Source organism: Trichoplusia ni, chromosome 15, assembly GCF_003590095.1.
Source record: "Trichoplusia ni isolate ovarian cell line Hi5 chromosome 15, tn1, whole genome shotgun sequence".
Lineage (NCBI taxonomy): Eukaryota > Metazoa > Arthropoda > Insecta > Lepidoptera > Noctuidae > Trichoplusia > Trichoplusia ni.
The window spans coordinates 763,228-778,064 of NC_039492.1; the positions used below are offsets into that span (position 1 = coordinate 763,228).

Below are 14,837 nucleotides of genomic sequence, written 5' to 3' on the forward strand. Positions count from 1 at the left end.
CCAATATTGCCCAAATTAATCTTATTACCACAAATTACAAGTTTTGTAGCTGTCTTGGACGTCCATGTCTGTTCTTCTATAGAAAAGGGGAGGATGGCACCTGGTAGATCATCTCATTTTAGATCCAAACTCAACAAGACCTTATTTTGGACCTGTGTCCCCATTTAATAAGTACCCAGTCTCTTCGCACGAGGTTGTCCCGTAAATAAAAAGTTCCTTAGATTAATAATTTTAGCTCTTCCATCTTGGAAACTACATGAAATTGAGGTATCATGCAAAATAAAATCCACAGGTATTGCAACATTGCACCTCATTTAATTCAATTATTCCTATTTATACATACATAATATGTATATGAGCGTAATATTCATAATTGCCTATTACAATAAAATTACACTAAACATAACCCCAAAATACTTACATTGAAATAGTTTTTATATATTTTAAGTTTACAATAAATATTTATATACCGTTAAATGCCCATGTAAGAACATAGAGTGAAGGTACAGAATAGGACGAAGATTATAAGTAGGATGGCAACCCAGGCAGGTACAGTACCTGGCAACAAAAAGATACACATTAATATGCTTACATAGCATACCAAACAAATTAATTGCTCCCTTGATACTTCAATAGAATCGTGGTATTTTAGTGGTCTTCTGTCAGATTAGAAAAAAAATGGCATTCTAACGCATTTTAGACTGCACGGACAGCCGAGTGGTGATGGTCACCACGCCAAACCTAATATGCCCAACGTGTCGAAGTGGGTTTTCCACGTAGGATAAACATTGCTCACAGTGACAAATGCTTTATCCGAGTCTGGTGTCTTTGTGTCTATGAGTCCAATGCTTATGAAACCCTTACATCCATCCAGACAGAGAATGAAATAGCTAACGGGAGGATTTTGCTTTAATAAAATGAAATAAAAAAAAACCGGCCAAGTGCGAGTCGGACTCGCGCACCGAGGGTTCCGTACAAACCTGCAAGGTTTACAAAGTTCGTTCATTACAACAATCGAGTCATATAAATATATATGACTCGATTGTAAAACGTTGCTTCATGCCAAATTTCAAGATTCTAGGTCGACTGGAAGTACCCTTTAGGTTTTGATTCCCTTGCGAGTACTTGCGAGTTTCAAAATATGCAGCTTAAATTGCTGTTTCTTTTGATTGCGTTGACATAGAAGTTTGATTTTGTTACAGCTTAAAGGTATTATAGACCTGAGTATTTGGTATGAATTTCAATTTAATACCTCTACGCGTTTATGAGGAAATAGGTAGTAAGTTTAAAATTATAAAAAAAAAAATATTATGTGATGTAACTAAAAATTTATGGTTTTTGTAATTTTTCCTTTATCTATGGTATAAGACGTTGCTTCGTACCAAATTTCAAGATTCTGAGTTCACGGGAAGCACCCTGTAGGTTTTGATTCCCTTGCAAGTGTCGAAAATTTGCGGCATAAACGGCTGTATCTTTTGATTGCGTTGCCTTAGAAGTTTGATTTTTTCACAGCTTCAAGGGACAGTAGACCTGAGTAATTGATATAAATTTCAGCTTCATACCTCCACGCGTTCCCGAGAAAAAGGGTCTTGACAGACGGACGGACGGACGGACGGACAGACGGACGGACAGACGGACAACAAAGTGATCCTATAAGGGTTCCGTTTTTTCCTTTTGAGGTACGGAACCCTAACAAGGACACGAAAAGTCTCCCACTGCAATTTAATCCCTTTACCGCGTGATATTACGAACATGCAAGTCATATGCGTAGAAACCCAGAGTTAGGACAGGCATTTGTGGATCACACAATCGCTTGCGGGGATCAAAACCACGACACTTCGCTTTCAGTGAAAATGCGTGGTGACCACAACCACTCGGCTATCTATCAATCAAATTGAAAAGTCATCAAATTAGTCTACTAAGTAGCACTTTTTGAAGGTCAGATTACATTGGACAGCTCCCAGTTTCGCGCTCCCTTCAGCGCTTCCTAAGTGTTTTTGCTGTGAGAGAAAAAACGGCATAACAAACTCTCCAGCAGGACGCTGTCTTTCGGTTTACAATATTATTATTATTATATAGTATAGTAACAAAACAGGCGTGTAGGTGCCGTTGAGGTCATAACACATGAGTACTCACTCCGATGCGGCAGCGAGTGCACGCAGAGACAGTTGTCCACGGAGATGGAGAGCAGCGCGGCCTCGGAGCGGCTCGTGATGGCGGGACCGTAGCCGCGCACCGGCAGGAACTCCAGCCCCGTCACGAACATGCGGTGAGCGTTCTGGACGTGCAGGACGCGCTGCCACACGAACAATTAGTGTTATTATACGTTACTATTACATGAGAGTCTTTTAAAATATAATCCATTTAAATAGGATTTGAATTAAACATATACGATTTGGTGCCATAGGTTAAAAAAAGGTAAACTATTGGGTCTGTAACAGACTAATTGAAAGCCATTTCTGGGGTAAAATCAGTAGTCGACATTTTTTCGTTAATTCGACAATTTTATTTGACTAATTGCAACTAATTTGCAACCTAGCATAAGCTAGGCATAAGTTGAAATTCAATTCAGCCACCCCTCCCCTCCCCATCACCAGCAAAATATCAACACTCCCCCTCACCTGTAAACTAAATGCGATATAAATATCGACGGATCCACTGAACATGGTCCCGACGCCGACGAAGCGTCCGTCGTCCCGCACGGCCAGCGCGGACAGCGACTCCTGCGCGAGCGCGGCCCGCAGCGGGGCCCCGTCCGCGCCCGCCCAGCTCTGCAGCAGGCCGCGCTGCCGCCCCGACCGGGACAGCGGGTTGGCTATCGTGAACATGCGGAACGAGTCCTTCTGCTCCTCTATTAGACCGAACCTGGAATAGTAAATAATATGGTAGCTAGAAAGGTACTTGGATAAATAATAAATTGTTTTAAAACTGAATTGACGAGACGAGAATTCAAAAATTAATAACTTGTCCATAATTGTAATCTGTTGAGTATGGATGTGGATTAATATAGAGGAAGAGGACGACCAAGAAAACGATAGGCGGATTGTGTAAAAGACGATATCGCTACAAAACGTGTTTCTTGTCAGATGACCTCCGATAGAAACGTATGGAAAAAAAGAAATAATGCGCCGATCACAAATAAAATAATCTGGATAAGGGCAGGGGTATGATGTCCATAACTGTAATCCGTTATGACAAATATTAATATTATAAGAACGAAAACAATTTCCACTTCTATAAAAAAAATCAAAATATCCATGTGCAAAAAAATATTCTTCTGGGACAGCAAATGTCTGTATCTACAGGCCTGATCTTAGTAATGTGTGTAGTACCCACCGACACCGTCGGAACAGGTACTTGTTCCCGTTGGGCGGCGTGCACACGATGCGCAGTCGCGGCGGCGCCCTGCCCCCCGCCGCCCACACCAGCGCCAGCCCGTCCTTGGCGATGCTCACCAGGGAGCTGTCGCACGGACTGTAGTCGAGGTCGTCGATCTGAGGGGTAAGAGGATTAATGAATATCAAAATGAGTTCTGAACATGAAAGGTTTTGTCTCTTGGTGTATGATGTAACACTGCTGGCCAAAGATCTTTTTGAACTATTCCACAATTTCTTAGTCCACTACACTTGAAATTAGCTGAACTTGAATCAGCACATTTTGTAATGAAGAACCCGCAGTTCTCTAATTTAAAACTTCAAGTCAATATATGTATCGAGAAAGGTGGTTCCCACATTTACATACTTTTAAACGGCGCCGCTCCTTACGCGTCTATCCATTGTTACATGATATAGGAAATCAGACGCCGTAATTCAAGTCATTTGCGTTGGGCCTCCCAACAATTTACACATTCTTATTAGTCTCCTGTTAAGTTTAAGAAAAGCGGTGTTGCTAGCTAAATAACAAATACTAATATTACAAACCTCTTTAGTGTGTCCATCGAGCTCGTAGAGTAGTTCCATCTTGGGGAAGCTCCAGACGCGCACCTTGCCGTCGATGCCGCCCGTCGCCATTAGCTTGCCGTTGTGGCTGATGCGCACCACCCGCTGCAGGGGGTCGTTACTGGAACATAACGTTTTTTTCAGTTATTTTACTAACAATAGCGTTATTAGATTGTTTTTGTTTACTAACATAATATAGAATTTGTCTGAAATAAATGAATTTATTATTATATCAAGAAGTATTCAGAAGTATACTTCGTAGTGAAACGATCGATGGCCTATTGAGGTTAAAATTACCGGGCGAGTGAGTGAATTGGGGTGCTGTAAAACCTTTCATACAACTAAGCAACGCTTGTACTATGAGTACTAGCCAACTTAACAAGCATAGCTTAAAAATTCTAGAATGTTTTATGTACATTTTTAATAGTTGTGCACATCACAAATGAAATGTAATCATTTCTGCAAGTAAGTAGGATATATCATCACTTTTACATATTTTTTTGAGAACACTGTATTCGACATTTCCAATCTGACTACCCTGAAAAGAAATGTTAAACAAACTCAGGGGTCGCAGTAACACAAACTATTGTACTGCGTGAGAACCGAATCCAAAACCTCCGGCATAGCAATCAGGGCCATAAACCACTAGACCACAGGCCAATCAATTAATAGTTTCCTACAAAAGTTCTACTTGGTACAACTTGAATAAAATTGACGTTGTTCGAATAGCTTATATCATAAATGTCAACTACAATTTATGTTAACCGAAACACGTAAGTAATTTGTTAGATTATAACCGACATTTTCCATGCGGGTGGAACCGAAGGCAGAATCAGATTTTAGATCTAGCAAATTTCATATTTATGTCTTTTCACAACGTAATATTGTTATCAAAAGGAAATGAGTCAAATATGTACAATAAGATTAACAACCACGCTTACATATCAAATTATAAGCGTGTCGAAAAATTGAACCTTGATCACGATTAAGAACATAAATAGGACTTTGATAATGAACTTTCTTATCATTTGTTTATTGTACTTGCATTTAAATTGCTACAAATACGTAATTAAGCGTAAAAGAGGGAGCTACGTGCCACTGTTTTACATAGCTTAGGTACTTTTATGGACCTAATTATTAGTCTCTCATTTGAAACCTTAAAACCATATATTTGTAACCATACAGTTCCCGAAAAAGGTATAAACCAAAAGTATCATGACAAACCCCACTTAAGGTTTGTCTATCCTTCCATATATTAGTAAATATTCCATATATCAATAATTGAATAATTCAATTAAAACAATATTAAATCATTAAATTTAACCTTAAATCAACCAGTTTTTGAACAAATAATACATTCAATGCTTAAATAAGTGTCACTCATGAATTCCAATAGATGGCGTTGATTGGTTTTTGAAACGCGTATACTGACCCGCGTTCTAGATCGGGAATCGTGTAATTAACGTTAAGTAGCAGAAAATCGGTAATCCTAAGTAATAATGTCTTATCTGTTATCATTTTACTGTAAAAGTGACGGATGCTTGTCATTGTTATCTATGCAGTTGATAAGAAATCTTTAATCTATAATCTGAATGGGGTTAAAATATTTATCAATAGTTTATAACTAGGCTGGTTAAAACAAGTGGTCTTATCTTCATGCTAAAAATACCATTCAAATAACTCTTAAAGAAAACATACAATTTATGGTCATGAGTCATGTTTTAAAAACTGCATAATATTGACTTAAAGGTGGTAAAAAACAAAAAGTCAGAAACAATTACAGACCCTGCAAATTTGCTGTGCCAGCAAATTTTAAAGAATTAGGCAGAGGATGAGTGCTGTATTATTTTCCGTCAGAATGAAAATGGGAGAAGCATGAACAACATAACCAACTAATGCATATTAAAAATTCCAAACAATGCCTGTTGAAATAATGCACCTAAAACTACTTAAGACTAACAGACAGATTATAATATGTAAATATATAAAGTATTATAACTAATATATAATTTTGTTGATTGCGTCATGCTGACATTTAATATATATACTACCTTCATAATTATTTTATGATTAGATAATGAGTTACAAAGTAATCGTAAATTGGAGGGTCATTACTATTAATAATATGAATGATTCTTGACCATAGTGAATAATATGATTTATTCAATAAGGCTTAAAAAATGCAGTAACCTATGTTATCAATACTTTGAGACCTATGTATATTATGTTGAGAGAGAATTGGCATTTAAAAATATTTATGTTAAGTTATAAGCTATATATTCAATAATAAAGGTATTATTAGGCCTAAAACTTGGTTGTAATAAAGTGAGCTACTTTCCTTGACCCATTTAGGCTGTATATTTAAAATTAAAACTCTTTACAATTTAGATATATTAATCCTTGAAATATCTCACTTATTAATCACTATAAACAACTAATATTCGTAAAACAACATCTATCAAAACTAAACACCAAACTTGGAGAACTTTTAACAAAAAATTGGAAGGTAGCTTAGTAGTTACGAGCAAATAAATGTACCTACACCTTCATATTTACCTGAAATCTGTTTGCACACTGTCGCTAGGCCTTATTTCAAATGATATTCTTTTCTCCGTGGTGTTACTATTGCTGTCTTTCTTAGATATATTATCATTCTCTGATACAGTGCGGCGCCTCCTCCTCACGAGCCCGTTCTCCGCTCTGAAGCTGCCGCGGCGCATCTCTGCTGCATCTACCATTCGTATATTCACTTTGTACAGTTGACAGTGGCTCTCCTGACCCGCTGTCAAGTATGTCTTGTTCTGGTTGCTCCTCACAGAACAGTTCATGACTACATTTGGTCCAGTTTCATGCCTCATCACCTCTTCGGCAATAAATCTCGTGCCATTGTGTGATAATTCAAATATTTCCTGGAAACAAATGCTGTATTGTTTAGTCTCATAATAAACTATTCAGTGTTATAATTTATTCATAATCTCAGCTTAAGGCGAAACTCACGGGTATGATAATTCAATTAACGCTACATTTCCGCGAATCAGTGATCGTAACGAAATGCCTAATTACTAAAACAAGGTAGTGATCATTGAACCAACACTTACATTTCTATTGGAAAATTATGTATAACTTTCGAGGGTTTTTTCTAAGAAATGTGACAACTACAGTTTTATGAATTGAATCCAAAAAGATGTGCATTTATTAACCGTCTGGGTGAGCAGCTGACACGTCTACTATTGCAAGAAACGGCATCATGTAATTCCGAGTTTGTTTCTACTTTATACTTACAAATCCATTAGCGACGCCTGTTGCAGCAGCTCCGCCACCACCCGCAACTATTACGTGTCGATTTGTGAGTGTTTGTAGCGTATAGAGCGGAAAATCAACCCTCGCCAGCAAACCATCACATCTATTCGGAGACATAGTGGCTGTATCATCAATTTAACCTATCCAGTGAGCCTATATCTAACAAATAACACTTTCACAATGTCAAAGGTAGCCACACAGAACCATTTTAATTAACTAATCATCGTAAAATTAATATAATATGGATTAAACAACGAGAATCATGAACAAAACTTTAGGAAAGATTTTGCCACTTCCAACATGACAAAAGTCAATTTTGACAACTAGGTGTGTACGAATATAGTTTGATATAAGATAAACCTAACTTGTTATTATTTTGTTCACTATACACACAATCTTTAATTTTCTAATTTACGAAACATATTTCGATGAAAAATCTAATCTTTGTGATTACACAATCGTCCATAAATTGGCAAGTATTCTTAAAACTCTGACCTTCTGTTATCAAGAATCAGCCAAGCGTACTTCGTAAACTAATAAAGTGCCTATTCACAGCTGTAGTGCGATAATGAGCTACATTCAATAGTTTGTAACTCGTGACATAAACGTTAAATCGAAATTGATAATAAAAAAATGAATTGCGTTTCAATGGAATGTAATCATTTATTTGTTAGGAATAAAGTCTAGCTTGCTGCAGTGACGTCAGAAACTACTTTGGTCGAGATTCATCACTTTATTCCTACGTAACTATCGACTGAGTCACTGTCCATAACATTGATAAGGAAAATGTTACAAGTTACTTTCATAAACAGGAGCCTCCTTGTACGCTATCTCTGTAGGGTCATACACATCTTTAAGACTCATTGAAAGTTTTTTAAAAGACTTGCGCATTTCATTTTTTTTTTATAAATAACAGGCCTTTAACGATTACCTCTGATTAAATAGAATAAAAAAAATGCCCATCTACTATTTCATAAAGCTCAATAAAACGAAAATTCATATAAAATATTTAATAAATAGATTTTAACAAAAACTACAAGTTAGAGTACAGTTACAGATAGTGATTTTCATACACAATTCACAAAAAAAAAAGAAATCATTGGTCCCACTGATGATGGGGATCAGCTGTAAAATGCAAGACAAGTATTAGGTACTTAATCCCATACCTACTAACAATTAAGAGAAATTAAAATTATTTACACTATATATTTACACTGTATTTGGCAATCTTCTGACATAGACCAAGGTTTAATTTACAGAGAAACATTTTCATATGTCGTTCTACATATTAAAAAATACAAATGTATGTAATGTAATTAATGGATATATTGGATATATTATGTATACACAGTATCGTACCAAATGGGTACATTATAAAAAATCAATTGATATCAATGTGCATATGGCCACCACTTTTTGTTCGTCGTACGACAATCATGGCGCTTGACATCATTTATTTATTTATTTATTTATTTATTTAATAATCACACTAATCTACCATTACAGAGATAAATTTTCGATATCAATGAACCGGTGGCAACCAGTTGGCCAGCCAACACCTCTTATAGTTCTGAAAGCGAGATGCCACTACGCTCAGTGTAGCGCGTTGTCCCTTTCCAAAACAACAACAGTCTTGCTACAAGACTTAATGGTACAGGTATCACTTTCAGCCGAGACTCTTAGACACCGGCGAATAATTTATCAATAGCATGTTCAACTTATCCACTGGAGAGGTCGAAACCAAGGTTTTAAAACCGCAACTTTGAGCGTACAACTCTACCTCAGAGGTCAGATAAAATTACACCTTATCATCTAATAAATAAGTTTTGAAATGCTTAAAATTTAGTGACTTACTAAAGTATGAATTTGTCCAGCCGTCATTGGCATTTTAACGTATAGACATAATTATATAAGTTAATATTAGCTTCGGTATAATTTGCTGCGACCACACCGAAGCAATTAATAAGCATAGCATACAGTTATCCAGGCAAATTAGAAATACGTATGACACGTTATACCTTGGTAAGTGTAAGTTCTGATCGATGAGTTCAAAAAGGTTTGATACAAAGTGTTTTCACTGTTTTAAATACAGCGCCATCTCTTATATACATCCTAAACTATGACATCCACAACCTTATGCGTCTGAAACTGATTTTATACTCATTAGACGAGGCGTGAATATGAGCCGCGTGAATTGAAATCACGCGCCGGCATGTGCTGCTATGACTTGGAGTGACATAACCAGCAATAAAGCTTCATCAACTAATCTGTGTTCAAAATTAGATGAAAAAAATAAGAAGAGAGAAAATTTCAATTCACGCCTAATCTATTCACGCGTCGGCTTCGTACGAAATCAGTTACAGGACGATGACGATGGGATCGGGGGAAATTGGTTGCTAGTAGGTGAAGATGATGGAACGTATGAGACCGTCGCGGACGGAGTCGCTGCTCTGTCCGATGCAGAAATTGAAGAAAACGGACTCCGCGGCTACCTGCTGCGCGCAGGTGCCCATCGGGTACCAGCCTACCTTGTTGAATACGATGCCCACTTTGTAAACCTGGAGACATGATGAAAGAAAAGTTAATGTATCTGATTTCATACACTTTATTTCGTCTTATATGAAATTCGGTCAAAATATGTGTTACAGGAGAAGAAATTGAAATCAATATTTGAGTGTTCCTTTTTTGTTTACTTGATTCAAGCTGTATAAGGTTAATAAATCAGCTCAAACAGCCAACAGAATCAGTATTTTCTTTTATTTAAAATATAATTAAACTAGCGCCAGAAAATGTACCATTTAAGGCATTATTTATCCTAACCTAGCGCACTAAGGTATACAATTGTGTTTAGCCTCCACATGGTTGTTACCTTGTTCCGCTGTATGTAGACGGGGCGGTTGAACATGATGTCGAGCAGATGGCGGAAGGGCACGCGGCTGGTGTAGTGCGTGTAGGTGAGGCGCGCCCCGTCCGCGTCCAGCAGGTGCGCGTACAGCAGCTCGCAGTAGCTGCCGCCCGCGCCCTGCCCCGACTCCTCGGACGGGGCCTGCGTCGGGACCTGCGCGACAATGACATGATAGATTATCATTTTTATACCTTATAAATTGATATGGAGGTATTCGCATATAGAAATAAACTATTAACTGTCTTCTAGTAAATTTTTCGCAAAGACGACATCTTCGTCGTCATCGTCTTGAACGAGTATAGAAACGATGAAAAGTCAATAAAACGCTGTCGCTATTGCTACTATGTACCGTGAACACGATAAAAATGCAAACAGCTGACATTGTTACAAACGCTAGCGCCGATCAAATCGCTCAAATGGAAGGGTATAACAATCCTCTCCGAAGCTCTTCGCAACTTAGACTTGCCTGCACGCCGAGCAGGCAGATGTTCTTGTCGACCATGAAGGTGACGGAGCAGTCCAGGACGGAGGTGTTGAGGCAGTCGGTGTGCTGGATGATGGGGCGCTGGCAGTAGATCTTGGTGTAGTCGGCGGCCCGCGCCAGCTCCGCCTCGCCCGCCGCGCGGCCCGCGGGCGGGACGAGCGACGAGTGGCGGACGCCTACTGCGGGACAAACTATTTCAAATTAGGATGATATACGAGGTACCGGCACGGATCTTGAACGCGAGGCGAAAGAGTGGGGTTCGCTTTGCGCATCGTAAAATGAAACGCTAATAAAACGTCAATGGTGCGTACTCGTCGTCTTGTAGTGCATGCAACTAACGAATTTCAACCAATCACGAGTGACGGCTATGACGCGATGCGCTGCGGGATAATCACTGCACTTTATCCGCCCCCCGCCTCACTTCATACCTACCGCAAAAGGGACACAAAAAATCACTTCTGCGCAGGTGAAGGTCAGCGCTCAAGATCCGTGCCGGTAACTATACTATTGTTTAATCTACTACAATGTTATCCCATTCTAATGCAATCAAATACAAATTTTGTTTCTAAGATATATGTAGGCTATTATGTTTAAAATGCAACTACGGCAAATGAAAGTAGTAAAAGTAAGGCAGTAGGTTAATCTTGGAGAGCAATGTCAGACGAGTCAGGCCTATGAGGCTTAATTTAGACAGAGCTGATCTAAAAACTGATTGAATCTCAAAAAAAAGTACAAGCGATATTATTATTTCTCATTCGGATTTTCCACTACTACACAGATGGACAAGGTTAATATTACTTATAGAAATTGTATAAACCATCGTGTCTGGAAGGCCGCGGGTAGTGCGGCAGACAGGAGGGCTGTGAAGGCGCGCCGAACACCTGCTCCATCATCACGGGGCTGGGCGTGTCTACCGTCAGTGTCGCCATCTGTAAGTTGAGGAACGCATTTTGTTTGACTAGGTAACTAAGTTCAATATTTCCCTACCCACAGCAGCCACAGCAGGCCTGCTTCTCTTTCTCATCATTTAGTTGATGTATAAACTGATTTTAGACTTGACACCCACCCGTAGGCTTCATTTGTGTTATACTATAGAAAAAAATCTGGATTTCTAGTTTTCTTTAGATTTTTTCCGTCTTTAGCAATTGAACTTTTCGAACAATTTAAATGCGAAGGCGAGTTTTTTTCCATAATCGCTAACATCGTCACAGAAGGTAAACGAAATACAAATAAATCAAAGTATGTTTAACCATAGTCAATACAAACCCTTACATTTGAGGAAGGTCCATCTCCAATCAGCTGTTTCCTGGGCACCCTGCATGTTGAGAAGCCACTGGGCATGGGGACGTCTGAGGAGCTAGAGAGGATGTTCATGAGGACGGCGAAGGCTTCGGACTCTGTGAGGAGGGAGGACCTCGCTGGGCCCTCCGCGAACTGCTGCGGGGTCAGCGTCAGGAAGCGGATCTTTTCTATCGCACTGCGAATCGTTGGCTTGTCCTTGACGTCTGAAAAGAAGTGGAAAATGCTTTTTAAATGTTTGCTTGCCACATGTTCAAACAGAAATAAAACCTTTTCAAACAGCCTAATGAGAAAAGTCACCAAAAAGTAGTTTTCGTTAACTGACCAGATTCTAAAATTGGAAATTTACAATTTGGTCATAAGATAGTTCTACTTTTTTGCGGAGTGTCAAAATACAGGCATTACTTTGCTTAGAAGGAGGTTTCAATCACAATTCTATTTACGTTACTTTGCTGAAGAAATAAATGTTTTTTTTTCTTGGTCCTCCTATTGTTTAACTGAGCCACCATCGAAAAGTAAAAACCGTTTACCCTGTTTATTCTTCTTGCTTTCATCTGAGGGTCCCGGCTGCGGCTGGTCGGCGGGCTCACTGGTCTTCGCAGGCTCAGTGACGGCTTCTGGGCTGTTCTCTGCACTGCTTTCCACATTCACGACCTAAACAGTTTATTATTTCAGAAACTCCGACACATCGTTTGGCACGTAATGGTCTAAGATTAGTCTGGTAATCAGGCGTAGGTACAGCTGTGACATTTTTTGTAAAATCATTATGCCTGAAGGAGCTTGTAAATAGTTGGTGCTGTCAAAGCCGAACGACAAAGCTCTTAGTACTCATGAGGAAGAGGCACAGAATTATGTTACCTAAAAAGAAGTGGTCAAGGCAAATACAAACTTTGGATGATATCTTAGCTCAGAAAAGCAACTAACTATAAAGGCTGGGTGGTCGGGGTCACCACAAAAAACCCACTGCGCCCAATGTGTCACAAGTTCGATCCCTGCATAGAACAAGCATTTCTGTCATCCATGAATGCTTATCCTGAATCTGGGTGCCTTCATGCAAGTGAACTGTATGTTTGTGAAACTCCCAGAGTCACAAGGACCAAATTAAAATTCCCTATTTGCAGAAGTTGTTTAAAAAGCAAATGTATAATAAGTCACCCACCTTATCTTTAGAAGTAGATGGTGCAGGACTTTTAGATTTCTTCTCGGTTGGAGGTCCATTCTCTGAGGGTGGGCTGATGCTCCTCTCCTGATTCCTCTTATCCTGGGCCTTGGCATATCTTACTGCGGCTTCAAACAGATCCAGTTCACTGTCGATGTTTAAATGGTCCAGGGTGAAGAGGGTGATCACAGTGTTCAGCTCCACATCCTCGAAGCTACTGTCGTTGAGGACATCTTTGGTGTTTGTGCTGATTATCTGAAAGAGTTACAGAGTAGTATGGTTTATAAGTTGAGTCGCTGCATGCTCAAGCCTAAGGAATTGGATCTGGAAAGGTACTAAAATTTTCTGTTTTGCTTAAAAAGTTCAATGACAACCACAAAATTTGTCAGCCTTTTTTTTTCTAATTAACTCTTGCTTATAAACACAAGCTTTTAATATCAATCTGTTAGGAGACATACTTAATATATTAAGATATATCATGGTTGTAATTTTAACCATGTGCTCTTACCAATTAACACAACCATTTGCAACACGTGAAAAAAAAAACCTTACTGTTTGTTACATCATTTTACCTTCTCTGTTTTAAAATCATGCATTTTCATAATATTGAAAGCATTATTCCTACCTGTATACATTTATCCATGAGCACATTTTCTTCGAACAACCTGGCAAACTCATAAGCCCGACACGCATTCCGGGGGTACAGGTCAGACCAGAGATAGCGAGTGCACTCCTTCACTAGATGAGGCAGCATGTACTTCTTAGCTCCGTAGCATAGTTCACAGGCCTTGTCAAATGAACTTATGTTTATATTGTCTGTGTATATGTACCTGGAATGCATGAAAGTAGATTGAATGCAGGTTAAAACAACAGTGAAAAGTGTTTGCTTTCTAAATTATTTTTTCATTTATGAAAGGTCATGGCCAATATAGTTAGAATTGTAAAAATGCTCAAGCTATAAGTTTTATTTCTTATTCGAATCTAGGTATGATTATTTTATACATTGAGCATTTATGTTAGTGCTATAGTTAAATATAAACCATCGCTTCATAACATACTCACTCTAACAGAGCTCTGAAGGCCTCAGGCTGCACGTCTAATATAGGTATGGGTTCATTCCTCTCCGCCATGCCGCCATAAAACATTGCCTCGAAAACTGGAGACGCCATCGCCAGGACCAGCTTGTGACCAGCTATGGCCACGCGGTGCGGCTCGGCACCCACTAAGAAGGTGCAATCAGACCATTGCCCGGATTGAAGAAGGTAAGCTCCTCTTTGCTTTACTTCGACGCATCCTAACTGCCAATCCGTCGGCACACCTGCCATTCTGTTACACTTTCAGATTTACAAACTTACAAAACACAATTCTATGTCTATATTACTCAATCAATGCGTAAAAATTTGGTAATATTACAAGAAAAACAAAACAAGCTGGTTTACTAAAATTATCGCTTGATTCATGTAAGCATTTATAAATGTCGTTAGGCGTTAAGGTTTGACATTTAAAATTGTAAGTTGAACAGAATTAATGAAATTGCTCATTTTCTAATACAATCAATAATTAAATCAATTCACTGAACTTAATTTAAAGTTTCCCGATACGCCTACATTCTTACTCACTTGTAACTTTATAAAAAAAAGTTATTGTAAAGATTTGTTTCACTTTTATAATACCTGACTTCGTAAATAGAATTCTTTCTGTGACTTATGTGAAACCGTTTGTAAACTAATTTGTGTACTTCAAGGTGCACTT

The 14,837-nt window shown here is 38.7% G+C and overlaps 2 protein-coding genes across 5 annotated transcripts; both read right to left on the minus strand.

Annotated features, from left to right (window-relative positions):
* Positions 1-217: 217 nt before the first annotated feature.
* On the minus strand, positions 218-7,553 carry LOC113501550 (prolactin regulatory element-binding protein). The gene is made up of 7 exons (XM_026882746.1): positions 7,221-7,553; positions 6,495-6,847; positions 3,921-4,059; positions 3,337-3,494; positions 2,622-2,865; positions 2,137-2,296; positions 218-558 (listed from the first exon to the last, which is right to left on the minus strand). Exons 1-7 carry the CDS (start codon positions 7,353-7,355, stop codon positions 473-475), a joined length of 1,275 nt encoding a protein of 424 aa, XP_026738547.1. The 5' UTR covers positions 7,356-7,553; the 3' UTR covers positions 218-472.
* Positions 7,554-8,233: 680 nt separating this feature from the next.
* Positions 8,234-14,557, minus strand: LOC113501548. 4 transcript variants are annotated; one of them, XM_026882743.1, is made up of 9 exons: positions 14,148-14,557; positions 13,711-13,915; positions 13,086-13,340; positions 12,457-12,580; positions 11,900-12,132; positions 11,426-11,556; positions 10,610-10,806; positions 10,108-10,296; positions 8,234-9,796 (listed from the first exon to the last, which is right to left on the minus strand). In XM_026882743.1, the coding sequence occupies exons 1-9, from the start codon at positions 14,408-14,410 to the stop codon at positions 9,549-9,551; spliced, it is 1,845 nt and encodes a 614-aa protein (XP_026738544.1). In that variant the 5' UTR covers positions 14,411-14,557; the 3' UTR covers positions 8,234-9,548. The 4 variants fall into 4 exon arrangements, with proteins under 4 accessions (XP_026738544.1, XP_026738543.1, XP_026738546.1 ...); XM_026882742.1 differs by having other exon boundaries at positions 10,610-10,818; XM_026882745.1 differs by having other exon boundaries at positions 9,552-9,796; positions 11,445-11,556.
* Positions 14,558-14,837: the final 280 nt, after the last annotated feature.